The 25234-nt window shown below is 36.7% G+C and overlaps 1 protein-coding gene across 1 annotated transcript; it reads right to left on the reverse strand.

The window, feature by feature from the left end:
• Window positions 1-11543: 11543 nt before the first annotated feature.
• LOC134844260 (lactoylglutathione lyase-like) lies at window positions 11544-12533 on the reverse strand. The gene is made up of 2 exons (XM_063860851.1): window positions 12125-12533; window positions 11544-11887 (listed from the first exon to the last, which is right to left on the reverse strand). Exons 1-2 carry the CDS (start codon window positions 12515-12517, stop codon window positions 11756-11758), a joined length of 525 nt encoding a protein of 174 aa, XP_063716921.1. The 5' UTR covers window positions 12518-12533; the 3' UTR covers window positions 11544-11755.
• Window positions 12534-25234: the final 12701 nt, after the last annotated feature.

A 25234-nucleotide genomic window follows, 5' to 3' on the forward strand; every position in this document is an offset into this window, starting at 1 on the left:
TCTGAAATAAACCATGCCGCTGCAATAAACAACCTCAGCATTGATAATCACTGTTTTTTGAGCGGCTCACCTTTACCCTATTTTAAACTTTGACATAAAACTCAAACCGGCGGTTTTATAAGAATCAGTTACAATTTCAATTTGATTGAAGGTCAGCTTCAGAGAAAGACTTCAAATTGAGAAAACAATTCCATCTTAACTAAATAAATATTGGCAGATTTCTCTAACTGGATAAATAAATTAGATGAGTTCAAAAATTTCTGCACCTCGTTTATTGTTTCATTTTGTTACTGCACAAGCGGAAACGAAAAACCACCAATTAAGAAACATTTTAAAAACTTTTATGCTATACGGAATCTTTTTTCGACGAAGATGGGCTATCTTGTAAGGTCCTTGCAGGAATGCTTTATCTTGCACGTGACTGGTATAAAATACCATGTCTGGCTATTATCATTTAATTGCTTTACAGACGTATTTACACGTTTCCTGTTAGCGGCAAGGCGATTCTTTTACACAGGGATGCTTTGGTCAGATGTCCAACCTTTATCTTGAACAAAAATTTAAGGCTTAATTTCTATTTCTTTCTTGAGCTGATCTCTCTTATATAAAATCGGTTCGCCAAAAAGTGAGCTAGCACTTGTTTAAATAGTTGAAATCCAATCATGATAACATCGACTTCATTTATTAAGATTTCATGCTCTTAACTTCGCCAATTTAACTATCATGACAATTTATAGCTCCTAACTGACTAGTTTTTAAACTAAAGTCGATTCAGCGACGCCACACAACCACTGTTTTGTTTGTTATTGCGACTTTGAAATTTAAGGAACTGCAATGAAAAACATTATATTTTCAATTTAAATAATCAATTTAAGTATTCCACTTGAATAAATTAATTTATTTGTTATGACACCCCTAAAGTGGTGTCATTATTAGTCATGACATTTCCAATGACCATTTCATGCTATATTTAGTTGCTTAATTAAACTTATTAAAGTTATGAGATCGAATGAATTATTGTTTACTTAATGTAAATAATATGAACAAACGAGACGGAGAGAGATTAGTAGAGATACTAAACAGCGGGAGTGAAAACAATAAAGCTCTATACTAACCTAAATGTATTCTCTGAGTCAAGCTGAGGAAAGTTTGAAGACACTGTCGGGCCCTCGCATCAATATATGAAGATACTGCAAGATCAAAGAGCAGTTAAACAAATGAATCATCTGTAAAAGGAAAGAGGCAAAGTGAGGTTGTTACATGGTGACAGTTCGCGGTTGACAGTGACACTTCTCACCCACTCCAGCAAGACGACGACATTCTGACGACGAGCTCAAACTAAGATCAAGCGCAGCAACTGTGTCTAGTCAGAGCTTCTACTTATCCTACATCCTACAACCTAACAGTCTTGGGCAATTCAAAAAATATCGTTTCACCATCCAGGAGAAGGTCAAGCAATTACTCTCAATCCTGTCAACTAAAGGGAAATCGAAAAGAACAGACTGTAGCCTCAACTTGCGAAAAGGTTCAACGCTAGTGTGGAATCTTTTAACGTCGATTGGATGCTTCGAAAACTGCAGAGTGAAGTTCAACTGGCACAAGACGAAGTATCGAGCATCAAAGTTGAAACCTTTCATTTCCTTTTCAATGAAGCTGAAGAGAATCAATCAAGAAGAAGGCGAGGGGCGCCGATGGTATTGGCCACTATAGCCGGAATTGGACTCTTCGGACCAGGTATTTTGCTGGACGATTCCCCAAGTTGTGGACTACTAGGAGTTTTTGGTACTTGTCAAGACAAGACAAAGAACTCAAAAGTATACAGATTTCTCAGTTAAATGTCTAAACCCTTAGCTCTGAAGCAAAAAGCTCATGAGTACATGATAGAGAACCCCAACACAGGATGGGAAACCTTTACAAATCATATAATTACAAAAGATTTAACTTTGATCGTCGCCACTGACCCTGCAAACAAAACATCGACAGATAAAATGACATCACTAGAGACGCAAATAAAAGAGTTAACCAAATTGATTGAAAATCAAGAGGTTAGTGCCATAAATGAACAACATTCCTTTCGCCGCCGAGATCCGAATATAAAAGGCAGACCAAATAATACACGCTTTTGTGATTATTGTAGGACGAACGGTCATTCTATCTCTAGATGCTCCAAGAAACAAGTCCGGGACGAAGTTAACAAACTTAGCAAAGAGCTAACAATAAAAAATGATAGAGAAGTATAATTTGAGACCGACTATTAACGTAACCAAAATTTCTCAAATCAAAGTAATTACAATCAAAACGGTCAGTCAAGAAACAACAACTTTACAAATCAAAGCGGTCAATCGGGAAATTATGGAAATACTTCAAATTTCCAGAATCGTAGTAACTATGGTATTCGTTACCAAAATAACAATAACAAAGAAGATTATCCAAGAAAAAAACAACAACCATCGTATAATTCCAATCCCAGGCGAAATGAGTCATATGAAGATAAGTATCCGAAACAAAATACTTTCAGGGACAAGGAACAAACTGCAAAACAGCATTATGACCAAGTAAATAGGCAATGCAGCAGTGATCGCAGAGGTCGACAATATATAATCAAAACGGATATAACCGAACAACTGGTCGTGATTCTGATCGATCAAGATCACCAGGATTCAGAATATACCAAAATCAAGTTGAAAAAAAAACCCATTGGGTAGAAGAAGAAACTAACTACTGTAACGCACTGACAGATGTGTTTCCTTTAAACTATTAAATCCTCCGAAGCCGAGTGAAGATAGCAATCCAAAAGCAAGGATCTAACTCAATCTGTATCATTTCGCCATCATAGACACAAATAAAAATAGTGGACTGGAAATTGAATTTATGGTCCATCGAGGATCAACCTTTAGTATCATGAAGGAACCAACTTATCGAGAATTAAACAAAATTGGGCAAAAATGACTTTTTTAAAATCCCAAAGTAAAGCCAAAACTTACAACGGATCTGAAATCCGTATGCTTGGCCATACATCGATCGTTTCATGCTTTGATACGACGGAAAGTATCCAACAAACCACAAAGTCTGTTTAACAGAATAACGCACTGTTAATCTATTAGGAATCGACTTCTGTCATTTGTTTCTTAAAGCCCTTTATTATGATATCCCAGCAGTGGAAGTAAAATCCGAAGAGGTTGTCATCTCATATGGCTTATAAACAAGGATAAAGAATATCCGAATGTTTCTAAAATAGAAACAATCCGACTTAAAGATCCCCTATATATCTCACACCGCTCATCACATCTGTATGAACATACAGCCGAAACATATTTTAAGAAATGGACTACATTTTTTCCGCACAAAGACACGCGTAAGACTGGATTATTTTTCATGAATACTATTTGTGTTCAAACTGAATACAAACTCCCGATTTAAATTGAAAATCAACAAGACCACCCGGTAACCATACATAAAGGCGTACTCGGCTATGCAGTAAGATATACCAGGAGAAGAAAAACCATATGCAATCCAAGACTGCGATGAGTTTACACCAGGCACAAACTTAGCTTTTCCTGATCTTTTAAGCAGAAATGTTCCAATCGCTGATATTTAAAAATATCAAATTGAACATAAAACGATTCTAAAAGAAATAAAATTTGTTCTAGATACCGGAGAACAAATTAATTATTCAGTGCTTCACAAAGAAGACAAAAATACAACACACAGCGATTGCTATCCAATCATTGCTCAATTGCATGGTGGGGAAAAAACTTATAGCTATACGTGAAAAAGAGGATTTCAGCATCAAAGAAGCACTAGATTACTATCAAGAACCTTGCAATGCAATCCAGGAGAATGCATAAAAGATTTCTTTAAATTTGGCAAACAAATCAACCAAATAAAAAATTGTCAACCCACAATATTTACGAAGAAATACCTGACGAAAATTTCGCGCTGGATGACGAGCTTGATAACCCAGAGTTGATAAAACTTTGCGAGGGCAATGTCGAACGAAGTTTCATTGACAACTTTGAACAGGCAAAGCAAGATTTTGAAAATAGAACTAAAACATCAAAGCTAATTGAACCAATTAGCTTGCAACCAGAAAAAGGAAAAAATGATCCACTAGATTTAATCAAATTGACGGATTTTGAAAAAAAAATGCTGCTCTTGAGGTAGAAACAATTGTCCAAGAACAATTAAAAGATCCAGTAATTCACTCTGTCAAAAAAATGGGTCAAAAGAGGTACAAATTCAGAGACCAAACCTCATCGACCTCGAGATAAAGCTATAAGAGCTTATCTTCGACAGTTTGATCTACTATTCATCGAAAATCAAAACGAATTATTGTGTATTCATGAATATAACGATGATTGTTCCCAAACCCCAAAAATATGTTTGCCACTATCATTATTTCTCAACAGTTTCAACCTAGCCCATAGTCATCAAGTGGTCATCACGGAGAATCAAAAACATTAGAAAGTATTAAAAGATACTTCTATTGGCCCGGACTATATAAATGGGTAAAAATGCTTCTTCACGATTGTCTTGATTGTCAAAAAAACAAGCCAAAAAGAAAAGATTTAAAGGAGGCTCCCTTACAGCAATGGGGTCAACTAGAAACAACGCCAATGAAAACAATTCATATTGACCACAAAGGTCCACTCAGACCAATGAGAAACAGCAAAACTATCGTTTAGTTGTTGTAGACGCATTTTCTCGATACATACAAGTATAACCTCGCAAACACGGCGACTCAAAGGAAACAAAAAATCTCCTTAAAAAATATATCACATCATTTGGCATTCCTCAACAAATCATTCATGATAATGGAAGTGCTTTTATTAGCAATGATTTCGTTCATTGGTAATTTGAATGAGGTATTACACTTAGACCCAAAACTACATACGCACCGTGGACAAACGGCAAAGTTGAGGTCCAAAATAAGCATTTAACTCAATATTTCAGGCATTCTATAATTGATGCTGGTTCTAATTGGTCAGAACTAATAAACAAATTTGCCTTTGCTCATAACACCGCCGTCAATTCAAGTACTGGTTATACGCCATACGAAATCGTATTTAGCAGTAAACCACGAATTCCAATAAGCCTTAACCTAGGATTATTTCGTGAAACTGATAAACGATGCATCTCAGAATATTGCACCGGCCTTTCGCCTCATGTTCATAGTGCAAGAAAGTGCAAAAAATGAGAAAAGCGATAAGTTACTCCAAAACCGAATATCCTCAGTAATTTTAAAAAGAGAATCTTTTTAAAACAATTTACAGCAAAAATTATATACATTGCCGCCGCGTCACTAATCAAGTGCATTATTTCCGAAATCAACATAAACTGGGTAAACCAATCAAAATTGGCAGTAAAGTATTGCAAGAAAATAGATCTAAACCGCTTTTAAAGTCTCAAAAGCTGCTACATTTAAGATCTGGCCCATATACTGTAATTGAATAAGTAACAGATGTCAACTATAAAATAGAAAACGATGCAACCTCAAGGAAAAAATGGTACACCGCAATCATATTGTTGAATATTTCCCAACAGAAAAAACAATGCCAAAATTAGTTAGTGAATTTTCAACTGATCCAATGTCCGATGGTTTTTATAATCATCTAACAAATCGACGATTTTAATCAGCCCAAAAAGACTGAATTTGCAAATTATTCCTATTCGCCATTGATAACTAGTAGATATCAACATATGTCAAACCACGATTCTACAATCAGAAAATCTGAACAAAATAAGTCGCCAAAACAAAGTTCTGATTCCGGACAGGAAACTATGAACTTAAGGACTTTATTCGAATCAACATCATTTAACCCCGATATACAGCCTATTACTAGTTCTACGCCATATCCAAAACGAATATTAAATGAACTCAGTGAACTCAATAGTCCAAGTAGCTCACATAGCCACCGGAACGTTAGAACACAGTTTCATGTTTCACCACCCCAAAAGTTTTCTCATCTTTCTAATACTTCAGAAGGATTTTCAAATTATGCTCAATCTCCAAATAATTCAGAAAACTACTACAAAAATAGTTTCTATGCGCCTGTTCCTGAAGTCAGCTCAGAAAGACCAAAAAGAACAAAGTCCCACACAAAAAATCAGATGCCCAATTCCATCTAACTTATAATCAGATTTGGAAAAAAGGAAAAAGACAAATGAATATTAGAAAAATAAATTTATTTTTCTTTAAATTTCGCCCCAAGGCAACTTCGACTCAAAATTATTTGCTATTTCATGTATAATTTTATTAGCACACAAACTTTCTAGAGTCCTTTTGTCGCTTCTTTGTTTTGATTGCTTGCTTTTGGCTACTATCTGCAAAACCGGCTCGGGTCACCACCAAGCCATTGTAATTCTTTTTAGTATATCTAAGTTCTCTCGTCCGTTCTCCATGAACATGCTTTTATAGAACTAAAATAACAGTAAAAACATTAGTTTCTAAACGAAACAAAAACATTTATTTCAAAATATAACTGTAGCAATGAAACTGTAATCAAATGATCAAAAGTATACTCACATCCTCGCCAAAGACCAAACCGATCAACTCTATCGAATCGCTAGACAGTTGGTCAATTTCCTCTCAACAATTAAACATGATATCAGCCTTCCTATCCAAATTAAACTTTATTGTTTGGGCTGACCCCCATTCGGCGTCCCGCAAAAGCGGAACGTCGATTAAATAATTGTCGTTCGTGAATAATAAATACTCGACCCGTGAAATAAAGAGATCTGAATTATACATAAATTCATAAATTTTTTTCTCTCCTCCTTTTTCTCATCACTTACATCCCAAAACATTTTTCAGAAGCTCTAATTTTTTTGGATACTTGAGCCAGTTATCTTTATCATTTTTTATAGCCATAATTTCAATCAATTAGAAGTTAATAATTTCAAGAAGAAAGCTTCTACTAAAATACTAATCTCTGACCAAATGGTGAGAACATATGGTTATTTGCAAACTCAAACACATTATTATAAAAACAGCAAACATGCTTATCACTACCGTCTTAAGTTGCAAATAAAACCCCTCCCAACGGCCGTAAAAACAAATACGCCAGAGTATAGTATATCAATTATAACTGAACAGCCGGCTTTGCTATAACATGTCTTAACCAAATAAATTTTATCGGAATCTGATATATACAAACCAGCAAAAAAATAAGCCCAGAATCATTCTTTCAAAAACCTCTCAACCTGCAAAACCTTCCTCTGCCAATCAATACTTCTCAGCAATTGCAAAAAATCAACCATTTTCAAAAAATAATGCCTAAAATCACCGATCTCGAAGAAGGTGAAATTATGGACTTTGATCATTCAACGGACCAAATAATCGATGCTTTGCTGAAAGTAAGTAAAATTTCTATTTTCCACCGCCGTCCAAAACTAAAAAATTTTTGGTTAGCTATATACACTCTTTTAATATTTCCCCCAACAAATGTGCGCTTTTAATCCAGAGGACAATCTCTACGCTAATACAGCAAAAGATCTAAAAATTGCGCATTTTGATTGTCAACTAATGATATCGAATAAGATGTTCTCGCTGAATAAAGTAGCTCCCTGCAATATACAACCTGAAAATATCGAAACTACAACAACCGAGGTTACTCTTTACCAACGGCATTATAGTACAAAAATTAATGCGATAATATGTCGTATAAAACACCAATCTATCCGATGGTTTTGTGATTCTTTCGATTCAAGCGGAATAGACGCTCGCCAAAATATCATCACAACTGATATACACATTTCCCCTCATACTTGTAAGCACGCCGCCGAACGGGGATATGTTAACTTAGGATATTCGATAAATAATCCTTTTCGCTGTGACGAAAAAATTGTCACAAATACAAATATAGGCAAAGTTGATGGCGAATATAACAACGAATGCCGCGATTGTTCTTGGATCCATTTGGATACTTTCGAATCGTACATGCAAAATATTTCCTGAACTGTCAATCTAAAAGATTGCACTGTTAATAACTGGCAAAATATTCCATTGCCTTGTCCTGTCTATGAAAATGGATGTGACACAACATCACTCGACCCTTTTGCATATACTTGGGACGAGCCCCACACCTGCGTTTTTTTTCGGTTCTCAAAAAACTCGAAGCCAAAATGATTCGAAACGAAGAGAATTATTATATTGTAAAAGATTCTTTTACTAAAATATCCAACCACCATACGCGAGATAGAGGCACTCAACAATTTATGCTAAAAAACCTAAATAAACCACTCTCTTTTTGTGGACACCCAAAAACAATACACCCGACCCAATACAAACCATTGTTCATAGCACACCGAAACGGTTTTAATATGGATAACGGTTTACAAATAAACCCGAGTGCTAATACAGGAATGACCAAATTTGACTTATGTGAAATACACTAAAAATGAAAATTATCCCTTTGCACCGGGACAAATAGACTACGAAACTCATCTAGGAAAAAAACTAGATTATATTCTTTTCCGAAGCTTTTACATGCTTCGAACTGCCGAATTGGCACTTTTAACGAACCAATGTGAGTTAGAACGCTCCATGATTCTCAACACTTTAATGCTCTATCGAAAGCCCGCGTTTAGCCGGCTATATTTTGACCCGGAATAGGTCTATGTTTTTAGAGACCAATGGCAATGTTCCCTGGCTTTACCACTGCCCAAAATTCTATTCTCCATTACAATTAATGGATGCATGTTATAATCGGATACCAATTATGTATCGCAAAAAATTTCATTTCGTCGACCCGATCACTCGACAAACTTTTAAATCGGCAGATCAACAAGACTGCTCCGATAAGCATTTAAATCTTAATCAACTAGATGTTAATAACGATAATTCTTGGATCGAACTGACACCCTCTATTACTATACTAGAGTAAAAGGTCCAGATCTTTTTAAGCCGAAAGAAATTAAACGGCAAGTTAAACACTCTCTTGCACCTAGCCATAAGGCTACTATTTACACTTATGCACAATAGCAAAAATTTTGGAGCATGATTACTGATCACTTTGAAATGAAGGGTATTTTACAAAAAGTATCCCAAACTTTTCTTAATGCGAGAGAACAATTCCATCCGGACTCGAGTAGACAATACGGATCTAAGCAAAACATACGGATCTAAGCAAAACAAGACTATCTTATCTCGCCTGATTTTTGGAAGAACGAGTACACTCGTATCTTTGGTACAATAAAGTACTATTTAGAAAGATGCGGAATAATATTTGCCTCTTTCCTATTCGTCAAGTTTACACTCGACGCTCTTGTATTTGTAATAAAAGTTTTACACATACACAAAATAACCGGCCGAACTCTTCATTTCGGAAAAATTATGTTAGCCGCCTCTTACAATGTACTTTTTACGTCTATAGTGACTTCAATATTCGCTCAAAATGAGACGATCAAAATATTGAGCATAATCATAGGCCTCAGGCACCTCAACAAGAAGATTCTGAAAATGAAAATCAGGTAAAATTTACGGAAAATTTAAGGAAAAACGCTGTATTTAGGATAATTTATTTTATGCTTTAGGATATACCCGCTGATCTTCTTCAGCCCCCACTTGAAGAAGTCTTGCTTGATTTAGAAAACCTTCTGTCTTTATATGACCCTATAAAAATGCCACCCAAAGTAATCAACCCGATTAATCAGCCAAAATTGAATACCAATTTTACAATCCCAAAAGTGAAACACTCTAATGGCATTCAAAAAAAACTATTATCCGACCTTTTAAAATTCTCCCTTCTTCTTCAACTCGGCAACACCTAGATTTTGAAATTATAATAGTTCACCAATCAGCAAATTCTCTAGAACTTGAAACAAAAACTGCGATCCTAGTCAAAAAGGAAAAAAACCTCAACCCCCGAAAAATGCCAAATTTTGATACCAGTTTAAATTATGCGCTCTCTCCCTTTATTAACCGATTAAAGATAGAAACCTATCACCCTTACCAAAACGGTAATGGTGCCTACCGTCTGGTTAACCCACAACACACCCATCAACACATTTGTGTTCCAGCAGCCTTTATAACCGCCCAAATGCAAACTCCAATCCTTGACTCCTACACGGATCAAGAGCAAAAGATTTATATAAACGACTTAAATCGTATCAAGCAAATGCAGAACACCATAAAAGCTCTCCGACAAAAAAAATAAGGATCTCAGCAATTAATACTTGAGCCTAAAAACCCAGGTGGATTTAAACTATTAGTTTCATGATTATCTGTTAACCTCCGTCCCTTTATTTTTTTAACTTTGTATTCATTTATATCCAACTGTGATTTGGCCGCCACCACCCTACAAAGTATGCTTCTACAATTATAGTCCAGTAATGCCAATAAGTATATTTGCCAAACCAAATTTGAAAAAATGTATTTGATGTTATATTTCTTAAAATTATCCAGCTGTGATTTGGCCGCCACCCACAACTCTACAAATCACTGCTCTGCTCTACATGCACCTTTTCTATAAGACGCCATCCTACGAAGCGACTACACTACAAGCAGCCATTCATCGACCGACTACACTACAGGCAGCCATTCATCGACCGATACACTTCAAGCCGCCATTTTACGAGCAAACTGTCAAAATCAGAAAAACGAAAAACTTTACACAACGCTATTAAAACTTTTTGATGTTTCTTATATTATATATTATGCTGTAAAATTTTTTTTTATCATCTGGCATCGCCGTTTAACAATCACCCTATAAGATGGTTGGATGTTCTGAATTGAAATCAGAAACACAATTCTTGTTTCTACCATATGCTAGCTTGAATTTATGCGTTTGCTCAGTTGATAAAATATCACCAAAAGCAAACATTACGACATATGTTGTCTCTTTCTGATTGGTTTAACCAACAGATGGAATGTTGAAAATATGACAATGTACGGTATATAAGCTAAGCGAAAATATACCAAATGATCACTATCATTATCACTATCACTATCACAATCAATCTATATCCAATAACCCATGTTCTATATTTGATGTGTGTCTCCTATATTTGAAATAATAAACTTATTTACGAGTGAAAGAAACTTTGTCTGTTGAAAAAGAATAGAAAAGTCTTAACAACATTCAGAAAGACCCCTTATTCTAACTAGCTGCGATTTGGTCGATCGCCATAAGTTAAGTCAAGTTAGTTTGGAATACATACATCTGAGGAAAAACTATACATCTGACAGTGGCTTTTCTTTCCTAATTTAACACATTCATTTGCAACTTTAACAGTTAGATGAGTGTATTATATAGAAATCGTGTCAAAACCGACGTGGGGGAAAACTGGCAAATAGAAAATTCAATGAAGACTTTGAATTATGAGTGAATGGCAAGGAGATGGGTCTGATCTAGACAGCGAACTTAATAACGAGTAAAACAAAACAAATGAAGACATTTTGGCGGGTAATTGAGCGGATTAGGCGGTAAAAAAAAATACTTGTTTCACAATCTGCTTGCCCTCAAATCGAAAGTAAAAAAGACTAATTGCTGTAATAATTGGTGATTCAAAATTCGGCTAAAATAATTTTTCTTATTGGGTGCCTCATAACTGCCTATTAAGTTCACTGTCTGCATCATATCCGTCTCCTTGTCATTCGCCGAATTATGTAAATAAATAATTTCGGAGTGCACATGAATTATGCAAATAAATAATTTCAGAGTGCACATGAATTATGAAAATAAATAATTTCTGATTGCATATGACCTATGCTAATAAATATTTTGAAGCACCTGTTTGAAGGAGAAAAATAATTTTAGAACTTGTTTGAAGCAAATATCTCGATCCAGTATTCATCTGGGTCCTTAATGAATGCAATATGTCTCATCTTTCCATCCTGAGGTCTCTTCTGGAACTCAACTCCAAGCTTCTCAAATCTCTCACACGCCTGAAGTTTAGCAACTGTATTATTTTTAATTATTTGTAATCATTGAAATTGATTTAATTTTCCAATCAATAAAAACATATGCGATCAAAATTCTTAATGATTTAAAACGACGCAATCCTTAATCGATTCTAAATAATTCTATATCTTTGAGCGTACAACTTCCTCAGTTCATAGATTCATATAGTTCCAAGCAATAGGCTATATAGTGGCTTTTCCGATATATTTATAGTATAATACCTTGTGCAAATCATCAACTGCAACTCCGATGTGTCCGAACCCCCTCGGATCCGAGTTCCCATTGTGATATTTAAAATCGTCATCTTTCTCAGTCCCATAGTTATATGTCAACTCAATCGTGCCGACTTGGGACAAACAAAACTTCTTCGCCTCCTCCTGATCCTCTGGAATCTTCACTGATTCATCCAGGTATCCCATGAAGAAAAGGGTGAACTCGGCCTGGGGAAAGTCAGCCTTGTACAGAAGTCGCATGCCAAGGATCCTGGTGTAGAAGTCTAGACTCTTTCTTGGGTCTTTGATTCGCAGCATTGTCTGCTGCATGTAGTATGATTTAGTCTCCGGTGCCTGCGTTGTGCAGATATGTTTGTCCAATACACTTTGATCCATTGTCATGAACAAAAACAATGACTTATCTGAAAATCGATTTCAAAAAACGTATGCCAGCAATATCAACAACTCACTTTATAGGGTCGTGATGCAAGAACTTACAAAAATAGCCCTCAAAACAGGGGCGAATCTAGGATTTTCTCGAGGGGGGCAGATTTTCAAAAAGTTTTTCAAAATTTTGACGACCTTTTTTTAGGTCGACCAAATTGATTTTTCGAGCTCTCCCAAAGCACTGTTTTGCCCCTATTTTGGCTAAATTTGTGCGCCGTTTTTGGGCGCTTTTTGAAAAATTCGCGTTTTTTTGGCGCGCGCTCCCCCTCATAGTTAGTATTTATTGGCGCCAAAGGCGCCTTTAGAAAAATCTTAGGGTCGGTCGGCCAAAAATGGATTTCTGAAACGTATCAAAGGGGGGACCTTTTGGGTCGGCAGGGGGTCGAATCCCTGAGGGGGGGGGGGGCTCCGCCCCCCCCCCCTAAATCCGCCCCTGCCTCAAAAGAAAACCTTTAAACTCAGAGACTAAAGGATTCGAGCTCTGGGAGCTCGGGTCACCCTCCCAGAGCCACCGATTTCAACCTCGAGTTGTTTCCCACCAATTCGTTCTTAGACATCAGATATCAAATAATGCCTTTTGATAATGCGGATATAGCTGCATACTGTGTTTAATTAACGGATACTTTTTGTACACAAACCTTTGCACTAAAATGTTTGAATTGTGTTGGAAAAAGTGGTCTGATTTTTCGAAACTACCCAAGCAACCTGGCTTATGCTAAAATGGATGTGTTGGTTGAAATTATGTGCGACAGAACAAAATTTTTCTCCAAGAGACGAAGAGGAGCTAGCATGGTAAGCGAGCCTACAGAAAGTCATGAAAGTTAGAAAACAATCGACCAAAATTTATTGCGTTTCTCGAATGAGGTTCAATTTGAGCAAAACATGAGATTAACGACAATTTGCAGCATTAAGGAGGAGTTATCGTTACGCAGGAGTTACTGTCCTGGAGGAGTTACCATTACTCATATTTCCAAAACTGTGAAAACAAACGCGTCTAACAAGGAAAAGCATTGACACCAGATTGCAACAACTGTGCTCACCGTTCATTTGCCAAAAATAAATTAAACGAAATCAATTCAAAACAAGGATAGCCGATTGCTGTGAATGTAGCACAATGTTCCGACCATATTCTTAAAAAACTAAAAAGTTTTCAAATTAGTGTCGTTTATTATGCCTGAAGTGTTACAATGATCTGACGAAAACCTAAAATTAAGGAAAAACTGACAGTCACAGTAAAATGAGCAACCAACTTGGCACCTGTTTTTGTCGAAAAACGACATGAAAAACAAAAATCATACAAAAAATTCAAAAAAAATATCTTGTTTTTTTTTCGATTTTTTGTGCAGATTTTTTTAAAAGAGTCTTTAAAAGTTTGCTTGAATTCCCAAGTTTTGTATCACTCGCTCAAAGTTTGATTAGAACTCGAAAACTTCAAACCGATTTTTCTCGACACTGGGACAATTTTTTGAATGTCTCTCCAATCAGGGCTGAAAAGGCTTCATTGTGATATATCACTTCATCCATTCCTATGATTACTATGATTATTTGTGGTAAATTCTTTTGGTTGAATTCGCGTGAACTCAATTTATTCGCGTGAAATGGGGTTATTTCGGAGCTGAGAAAACAATTGGGAAATTTTTTATGTCGTCCAAATCACGATTGAAAGCGCTGAAACATGATACATCGCTCGACCAAACCCGATGATTTTTGAGGCGCCTGATTTCACGTGACAAACAAAGAGAAAAAACTAAAACACCCGAATACAAAGTTCCTCCCCATTTTCAATGGTCGGAACAATAAGTATAAATTTCCTGGAGTACCATCTGGTATTCAAAGCCAACGGACACTGGCCTCATGATGTCGTTTCGTACCTGCGCGCCAACCAGATATAAACAAAATATCATTGAGGGTACTTTGCACCGTCTGCGTAGAGGAACCATTTCCAATCAGTTACTCCGAAAAGTTAGAAGCTCCACTAATGATTCGGTAGTTTTCACTACCCGCAAACTCAAGACCTGTTTGCCGTCCCTAAAGATCTGAGAAGTCAGGCTGTGCATAAAATAGATAGTTTTGAATGTAATGCCAGCTATGTCGGTCAAACATGCCGTCATCACAACTCGACTCATGGAGCACAGGGAGGCGAAGACTCGCGTGGGCAGCCATTTTCGGGAGTGCGGTCTGACTGCCGATGACATTAACGCCAAGATTAATGACCTCTCGCCCGACAGGTCAAAGCTGTTGACGTTGGAAGCCCTCCATACTGCGATGAAGAGCCCTGCCTTGAACAACAGGGAGAAGTACCGCGCGCAAGAGCTGACCTTAAGCCTGTAGCGGCCTTATTTCTTTGCCTCAGAGTTTTCTGACGAGAAATATCTTTTATTCTAGTCTTTTTTTTTTCATTTTATTTTCTGTTCCTTGAGTTTTACTATGGCTTACATTATTATCAATCAAATTACTTCAGATTGATGCGGATGATGTCATTCTGAAGAAAGCGCTTCAAAATTTACATGGCACATCGTTACTTTACTTCTAACTAATGACTATAAAATGTTTGGCCTAAGCAAAACCAATTTTGACGCCAGCGCCTCTCATGGTTAATCTAATTTGGTGACGAGTCACCTTTGAAACTCTTAAGCACTAATTGGCGCCAATTTGTGAGAAAAGAACTGATACCACAATACAGCGCTCTTCAGTTTCAACAACTCAGTGGCCATAAAACCGTCTGTTTGTTCACCTTAAATCTTCACCATTTATATTCACGAAATCAAACTTCCGAGTTTCAAAAGAACTAGAAACTTGAAATTCACCATCATGGAGACCATTGTGACTGACATTTCAAAATGTTTGAAATATATTATCTCGAAGATGTCATTCCAATACACCGAGATTAACCCCCGCTGTTGAAAAAAAATCGCTGGGGTAATAAAGAATCCCGACGAAACCTTTTGTCAATCCACAATAAATCTGAAGTCAATTTGCGAAACCCGCATCAAAATATACGAGTCATTGGACTGCACAACAAACCGCCAACAATGTGTTTGAACGTGAAATTAGGTGTCACTCGATTCCGCACCAGATGCCGAATCCACAATTAATCTCCGCAATTCGTTAACTCGACCTGCGACCGAGATAATCTGAGTCTCACGCACTAACAAATCAGCCACGGACGCTTAATTAAACACAAACACTAGCCTCAAAAGAAGCAGAGAACAGAAGCAGAGAGCAGATGAAATTTTCAATGCTACAGATTGTGATAATAGCAAAAGTGCCACCAAATAATGAACACTTCGCCACTAAATAATGAACACTTTTATTTGAGTTAGAATAGAAAAAAGAAGGTTCATACTAATACTCTAACTCTCGCAAGCCTGCTAGTGTAAGAATAATGTTAACAGTTTCGTGAGAATAATGTTAACAGTTTTGTATTATAAACGGAATTAAATAAATCTATATGCTGCTTTCTATTTGAATAACCGAAAATTTTTTCTGGGCTATCTACATAACAGGGACCCAACTACCATATCTTTATCCATTCTGCAGTAATAAAAAACTCTAAAAAATAGGCCTAGTGACGTCTGGGAGTGATGAAGAAGGCAGGGCCTCATCCAAGAGTTCAATGTCCACACATCCAGCCGAAACGTCGTCTTTAGTCTAATTTTTCAACTTATTTTTTGAACAACTAATTTAAAAAATGCCCAACGCGCCTTTCATGCTAACAGTTACTAATGTTGCAGAGCGCAAGCCGGAAAATCAGGGGCATCTCTAGGATTTTCTCGAGGGGGGAGGGCGAATTTTCAAAATTTTGAAGAAACAGACCAAAAAGGCGTTTGTGGGCACTTTTTTGAAAAATTTCAACGAAAAATTGCGTTTTTTTTGGCGCGCGCTCTCCTCTTAAAATAAGTATATATTGGCGCCAAACGCGCCTTTGGAAAAATTTTAGAGTCCATCAGCCAAAATTGGATATCTCAAAATAGTTCGAAGGAGGACCATTTGGGTCGGTAGGGGGTCGAGTCCCTGAGGGGGGGGGGGGGGGGGGCGAGTCCCTTTTAAATCCGCCCCTGTAGCAAATCCTTCTCTTTGTTCTGTTTCTATTAACATTTAACTGTCAATTTTCCACTTATAAAAACAACTTGTTATTTTATTTGCTAACATTTGATCAAAAGATGCAATAACAAAAGGATTCCTTCAAAATGATATTCGTAACAACAAAAAAGTAACAAAAAATATGGGTACTACAACTAACAGTTTACACTTATTGAGCAACAGATGTTTGAAACAAACACTTTAAGGAGTTGTTTTTGCATTAATTAAACTTGATTCGTTTAGTGGATTTTAAACAGGATTAAATTTAGTCCAGACAAAGGTTTGGAGCCATTTTGAGCACATATGGTTATTTTTAATCCTACAAAATTGAGCAACATTTCCGCTAATCTCCCAAAATTGGTCCTCAAATTCGGTTTTACAACCGATCATTCCATAAATCAGAAGGCAATAAACCGCAACTGGCTAAAAAGCACCATTCTCCGCTCAAGTGGTACTCTTTGTTTCATCTCTTATTTTTTCAATTTTACATTCCATATTTACAATCAAAACATCCATAAAATCTCCCAGAGAGTTTTCCAATTGAGCTACCATGTTTTCTCTTTCCAATTCAGGTGCTTACGCTTATTTGGCAAGCAACTCAGTTTAATTTAAGCAGTACACAATTCTGATTGAATTATTAAAGAGAAGAAAGAAATCGAGATTTCAAATTGCAATCTGACTCGTTAGTAACACTGGATTTTAAAATACTGGATAAACGTGGTTTTTCTTTTCATTAAAAATACGCACCTGCTTTTGGATCCAAATGGAGTTTCTTGGCTGGAACAATGAGTGCAGCGCATATGGAGGTAAACAATAGATAAAAGCACCGCCAGAACAAGCCAAGGAACCAGTCAGAAAAAATAGAAGCAAACCAATTTATTGTACCAACATTGCCAGTTCACGCTTGCTGGAACAACACTTGTCGCTTGATGGAAGTACAAAGGTGTCAGAATTGAATTGATGCGTCAACTTAGCCGCTACCAACAAATGTTTTATTTGTACCCGAAAAAGGTGTTCGACAAAACGTTGCATTGTAATTCCACTTTGAACAAATCAAATCAAAACATGTGATTTGGCAATAAAGCTCAATTTGAGATTCCGAAAAAAGAAATATGCCTTACTGGATTATTCTTTCATTCGTTTCGGTATTTTTGACAAGCTTCACAACCCAGCTTATATCGGGCCTTCAAGTATCGATTCCTGATAACAACATTGAAATCAACAGCGGCGAAACCCTGACACTTAAATGTCTGATTACCGATGCCCCTGACAATACACGAATATACTGGATGTTTAACGGAGACAGAAACAATTTCGATTCGCGAACAGACGAATCCATCCAGGAGTTTAATTACGAATCGGAGGTTACGATCGGCAACGTTAACAAAGATCACACTGGGACTTACTTTTGTCTCGCTTCAAACGAGGCCGCCGAACTTCAGTCATCTGCTGCAGCTTATGTTAAAGTGAGATACGCCCCAATTAGCCTAACAACTGGATACCGAAAAGTCAGAATCCTCGAGCGATTCCCGACCCATATTGAGTTCGAAGTTGAGGGTTATCCAGAACCCCAGATTCACATTTACCACAACGATATTGAACTAAGTGACGTCTATGATAGCATTAATTTAACCTTGACCTTGCCATATCTGACACAGCCTATTGAGACGATTGCTCAAAATGATATGGGTGCGATTGAGATGTCTGTCGACTATACCATCATTCGGCTCATTGAGAGCCGCTCCATATTTGTTCAGTCCTATTCAACATACTTCGATATCAAAATAGCTTCCGACATTTTAACAGATGGATCTACTGGTCAAGGATTAATGAGTTCGCCAGTATTTCTAATTATGGTTGAGGAGTTTTCACAACAAAGATTAAGAACTCCGCCGATACAGATTGAGCTGAGCGGTTTTGCTTCTTGTTCTGAAGATGACAGTCCATTGATACACAATATTGTCGATGACTTGCAAAAATCATCCAGAACTGACGAGGCGTTTCAAACTCGAAAATTGTTCGTTCCCATAGTCGAGTCACGAGACCTCAAACCCGACACGAGCTATCTGGTTTGGGTACTTGAAAGCAGCACCTTTATTTGCCCAGACGGTAGACATTATGCTTTAACACAGCCTTCACGCGCATCCGACTACATAATCAGCAATACACTCGTTGCCACGGAAGAACAGACATCTGATGATGATGATTCCAAAATTAACGAAATCTTGTTATCCATTATAATTGCAATAGGAGCAATAGCTGTTCTAATGATTCTGGTCAGTATTACTATTTGCGTAGTACACAGAAACCTCTGGAGAGGGACAAAGGAATTGGCTACGGATACCAATGATAACGAGCTAAAATACTTCACGACAGATCCGACAGGTCAGAATGGCATCGTAGATTCAACTCCAACATTTATTCCTATAAATATCGAAACTCTTCAAGCATTGTCCAATACAGGCGGAACGTCTCCTCAAACATTACAACAATTAGCTTTACCCCTCGGATCCCAAAACGAAAACGTTTATTGTATGCCTGATGAATACGGTACTAGGCATGTTATTGAGAGACCTGTAACCAGAAACAGTTACAATAGTAGACAAAGCGACTACCTTCCCAGAATAGCCCATCCTGTTTACATCGGCAACAACTCATCCTCTGCTTCCGAGCTGAAAATGAGTCCTGTACAACAACAACCGATGTTTCTGAAGGGATACATGCAAAAGTACGCTTCATCTGGCGAAGTGAACAATGGTTTCGATAACCATGGGTTCCAACACTCGAACCCAAACATACTTTACCGCAACATCTCCCCTCGTTCTGACGAGGAACGGATGTCACGACCTGGAAGCTGGACACCAATTCCGAACTCAACATTGGAACACCCTAGAACGGAATACCTGCAACAGAGTTCCAGCAATACACACGTTGAACACGTTTCATCTTCAAGTTCCAGCAATCGAACCGACAATGCGAGTAAAAACGGAGAATACTATAACAACAGCTACCTCAAAATGATAACCCTTCACGAATACGAAGTTCCACGTTTGGTTCCCGTGTACCAGCGAAACCGAAATAGTAGCAGCAATGTACGACCACGACACTTGCCCGAAATGAGATCTCTGAAACTATTCGAGGACATTCGATCGCCACAAAGCAGTACTATTTCTCTCCCCGACTTGGTTGCAACTAAGGAGCACCACAATGATACATTCAGTAGCCTGCCAAGAGACCAGCGGATGTTCCATGGCAGAGAAATAAAGTTAGCACCGAGGAGCCAATCGACAAGCGAGTTGAACACAAACCATAACGCAATCGAGGACGGCTATTTCTATATGCAAATTTGAACTCTTGATGCACAAATTGTAAATAAAAAATATGAATTCAAATCCTATTTTAAAAAGTTTTAATAAGATATTTTACTACGAACATTGACAGTGAAGCTGATGTTAATTATTAGGAATTACTTACTACAGGGTAAAACAGTATCTGACCAATTTCATAAAACACAATAAAACTGAAAGATGGAGTCATGTGAATTGAGAATGTCTTTAAACGTAAATCATTAATTTAATTTGGAAAAGTTTTTTTGAGAAGATTTTATTCTAAAAAAATATTCAGGAAATCTGTACTCAACTCATCTGTTTTTCATAGAAGCTTGTGTTATGCCTTTCAAATCTTTTGTAGACCTTATGTCCAGCATAAAACATGTAACTCCAATTATAGCACCAACTCCCATAAAAGCACATAATGATCCATAGGCCAGCGCACGTCTTGCCAATCTTGAGCCTTCTTCTTTTAAAGCGTGGTTAGGATGAGAGAAAGTTTGAGGAGCATGATCTTTGCTTTTCCGTTTCATTCTGGAAAAACCAACTCCGAAACCTATTCCGAGCCAGAGAGATCCAAGACCCATCAATGCCAGACCTCGAACTGCGCGCTTCTTGAAATCTTGTTTCTTATCAACCTCTGGACTTTGTCCGGTAATTTTGGTCAAAAATTCACTCATATTTCTAGCGACCGCAGCAACTTCTGTACGCGACTCAAAATCAACTCGTTAGCGCTGTAGCAAGAGCTGCTCAAAAAGGGTTTATGTATTTGAACACAATTCAGTACCAATATCAATTCTTTAGCAGTATCCTCAGAGAACACAAGCTTTTCTTTTTTCAAAATTTCAATAACCTTCCTCCTGTTATCAATAATTATTTTTTCGTCCAAGTGGGCGCCTTTTGATTCCTTATCGAAGTCCGGTACTTTACTCTCCAACTTCGTTAAATTATTCTCAATAGACTTCACGTCTTCCTCGCTCAAAAAATCTTGCACCGAATCCGCGTTGATTTGATCAATAGACAAAACTGCACTCCTGATTACAACTCTGATTCCAGATTTAACTGCTAAAACTACAGCCAGAGACTCCGGATCAACCACTGCAACTTTCCCAATGGTTGGCTCGATGTTGTGCAGATGTGATATTTTTACTAGAGACCCCACGAGATCGAATATATCCTCGAAGGTGTACTGGAGAGGTTTCTCCTTCATTTCATTGCCTCTGAAGAAACAGAAAGTGCAATCATAGCAACTGAAATGCAAATGGGTTGCAATTTGACAAGCGTGCCGGTACCCTTCTTCCTTCTAGATAATAGTACCCTTCTCAAGCTTATTTAGTAAATAATTGTAAATTGAAAAACAATTCAACGAAGATATGAAACCTTCCTTATATTCACTAACTTCTTTATATTAGATCTCTGGAACCTAATTCTCGACACCGAAAAAGAGAATTTTTTAAACCTAGCCACATCTTAAATTTTTTCGATAAGATACCTCAGTTGACCCCTTATGACTTATTTCAGGCACAAAAATCGCGTGAATAAATCCAGCAGAGCCATATATTTATCCCAGGGTGACCACTTCAGCCGAGAAAAAAAGTGACCTGTTCTTTTTATTCGTTAAATAGCTATAGCATTCTAGTTGGCTCATAAAAAAAAGGATTTTATTGGATTACTCATGAATGCAACAGTAAAATGTTTAAAAAAACTTTAAAAATGTTGAAAATGTTTAAAAAATGATTTAACAAAACACAAAAAAGTTACTTTGAGTGACTTTCGACAAAAAAGTGACTAGTCACTCAAAAAGTGACCAAATGGACACCTTGATCTTTCACATTCCCAGAGGGCTCGGAAGACTAATAAACAGAGAGACACCTTCGATGAGGAAAATAAAATTATTCACCAGACAATTTTGCAGTTACATTCAACGATTTAGTAAAAAGCAGACTACGAGAAGCCACCAAAAATTGACAACGCAAAAAAATTCGGAAAATTTTCAAGTATATCAAAATATCTCATACTTCTCATGAAATATCCCTATTGTCAGAACGAAGCCAACAGACAGTTAGAAAAGAGTCAATGAACGCAAGTAAACAAAAAAATAGTTTCTTTAAAAAATACTTAAAAAAATACTAAACTTTACAAAATTAATGCCCTTAAAGCTCTTTTATTTTCACCAACATTTTACGATAGCTGCATTTTTGATAAATTTAACCTAATTTGAGAAAACTGGATCAAAAAACAAAGCTTATAGCTTGCTGGAAAATGTGAAAATTAAATTCCACTTTTGAAACTAGAAGTCGATCACGTTTTTCGTGAACTTCCAACTTATGCTGTTCGATAGTGGAGTTTACCTTCCTTTTAACAAATGAAAATCAACTGAACTTTTAAAAAATCGAAAGTCAAACCGCGAACAAAATAAATTTGAGCCTGAACAATATTTTAGACTTTTCCTGTAAAAAAAATGAAAAAAATGAAAAAAAAAAATAAAAAAATCTTATTGGCCTCTAGAAGACACAGTCGTTTAGTATCGGAAAAACAAATTTAAACGAAACTTTCTGAACAATTAATAACTTTTGTACTTCATATCAATTATACTGCGACGTGTGAGCAGCTTTTTCAACTCTTGTAAGCTTATATTTAGCTGAAGGAGTTAAGCTTGTATGTATGCTTCAATTAGCAATGGCCAATACACAACTTAAAATTTAAATTGAACGAGATTGTTGACGGCTTATTTTTTGACATTAAAGCATTTGAAAATATGGATCAATTGAGCAATCTCCCCCCACGCAAAAACAGTAAAGCGCTACAAAAAGACGTCAGCAAACGCAGGAAGATGGTTGATATGTTCGTAGCACGCAATCAATTGAGCGACTGAAGTTTATTCTATATGAGTATCGAGAAAAATTTTGAAAAAGAAAAAAAGACGAATTTTTTAATTGAAAAAATTCGATTCTATAATTTTTTTGCAAATTTTTGTTGGGGCGATTATTGCCTTATCAGGAAAGCGACTTACCAGGGTTGATGCTCTAGTCTTGTATCTGTATATCAAACATTGCTCTCCGCAGCACCTTAATGTTGTATGCAAAACAGTTTTCATCCTTTGAGGACAGAAAAAAGTAGCTTTATTTGCTTCAAATTTATTATTTTTTTCACTCTGATTGTACTTTTCCAGCTTTGATTTTGTAAATTTTCGCCTTCCACATTCGTTGGAGAATCTGTTTATGATTTCATATCATCCAAACTATTTTCAAGTGTTTATATACAAATCTCAAGAACCTATTGAGCTTTATCCTCCCCGAACGAGAATGGGGGGATATTGCTCAATTGATCCGAAAATATTACACATACAGGCGAGAGACGCAATTCAGAGGGCTTCATACTAAAATTCCGACCAAGGGAATTTGAACTTGGAATATTTACAGATTTTTTTGATATCTTAATTATAACTACAACGGTCCGGCCCTACTAGTACAGTTGATTCTCCCTCATTGGACTATCTGTTGGGGTACCAAGAATTGTGCGCAAAAAACCCGAATAGGAAAAAAAACGCAGCAGATATAAGTAGAGTTGCTCAAGTCTATGAGTTCAATACAAAACAAGGATAGCCTGTTGCTGGGCAAATTGCACACAAATTTCCAATTACGCCGAAAGAGTAATGCAAGCAAAGCAAGGGAAAAACACTTGTTTTTAAAAAAACTTTCAGCATTCGGACATTTTAGAAAAAATAAAAGCCCTTAAAGCTCTTTGAATGCCAAGGACAATTAATGATAAATTAATGATGGGTGCTTTTTTGATAAAATCAACACAATTTGAGAACACTGGACCATTCGTTAAACTTTTCAATCCGCTGAGAAACCTGAACATTAAAATCCACGTTCGAAACTAGACGTCGATCGCATTTTTCATGAGCTTTACACATTTCTTGATCGACAGTGGAGTTTTCCTTCCTTTTAACAAATGAAATAAACTGAATTTAAAAAGAAACCAAAAGTCAAACCGCGTAAAATCAAAATTGGGCGTAAAATTCCAAAACTTTCTCCAGAAAAAAAAACAAAAAAATTACCAATACTTATAAAAGAGTCTTTACTACGTTCATTACTCTTAAAAAAACAAGAGTAACAGCTTGCTGTGCAAGTAGGACAGCATTTTCCGACATACATCGGAAAATCCTTTTAAGTTTCTTCACTTTTCAACTTCAAATTACTGTCGTTTTTTGAGCGTGGTGTGAGGAAAGAACTTTCCAAACACGTAAGAAAAATAAAGAATTAAGCATTATCCACAATAGTTGTCTTCATAAAATGACTGAACGAACACTTTTTTGTTTGAAAATTTTCATAACCAAGGTAGCACAAAATAAAGCTTCCAAAACTTGTTTTCCTTTTTAAAAAATCAAGATTTCTGACCCTAAATGACCCAATGTCATATTTAACTAAAGATACTCGATTGCTTTACTCGCTCTAAATTAGGCTAAAATTCAAAAATTTTAAAGTCAAAAAGGTTTTCCTCACACAGGCGAAGCTAGAAAACGACAAAAGGCAGCTATAAAATTTCCGATTTGTCGGATTCAAACCTGCGACATCGAGATTAGGAGTCTTACATTCTCGCATCTGCGTCACGGGCCCTTTAAACCTGACAGACACTAGCCACCAATGATGCAGCTATAGATGCTAATAAAACAAAAGCACTAAATGCGACCAGATAAAAATTAAGCTAGCGCTAAGTCTCGCGTTGAAATTCCGACCAGTAGATTAGGAGTCGCACTTTCTTCCATCTGTTCCACGATCGCTAAACGACCGAAACACTAGTCACAAAGAAAGTAGATAACAGATGCTATGAAATTTCCAAGGCTACAGATCGTGATTATAGCTAGAAAGTCACCAAATGAGCACTTTCATTCGCAAGTCAAGTTAGAAAAAAAGTCGAGTCAAACTACTACACTTCGCTCGCTAATGTAAACACTGGAACAATTGTTTTAAAAATTTTTGATGCCGTCGTTCGAATCACGACTGAAAAGGCTTTCATGATATATCACTCGATTCATTCCCAGAATTATTTTTGGTACTTAATTTTGCTTGGAAAAAAAAAACTAAAACTTACTCGAATACAAAGTTCCTTTTCAATGATTGAACAAACATGATAGAGTAGTTATTTTACATTTCATGATAGAATTTCACAGGAAAAAAAACCGTCAACATTATCGAGGCAGTGATAAAATGGATCAACATGCAACTAGCTTCTTAAACGCGTAAAACTATGCCTG

The sequence above is a fragment of the Symsagittifera roscoffensis genome, chromosome 4, assembly GCF_963678635.1.
Source record: "Symsagittifera roscoffensis chromosome 4, txSymRosc1.1, whole genome shotgun sequence".
Classification (NCBI taxonomy): domain Eukaryota; kingdom Metazoa; phylum Xenacoelomorpha; order Acoela; family Convolutidae; genus Symsagittifera; species Symsagittifera roscoffensis.

Excerpts from the sequence above, each read along its gene's own strand:
- LOC134844260 (XM_063860851.1), bottom strand. The coding sequence starts at position 12,517 with ATGACAATGGATCAAAGTGTATTGGACAAACATATCTGCACAACGCAG. Across the intron at positions 11,888-12,124 it reads CAGTTGATGATTTGCACAAG|GCGTGTGAGAGATTTGAGAA; the intron begins GTATTATACTAT and ends GCTAAACTTCAG.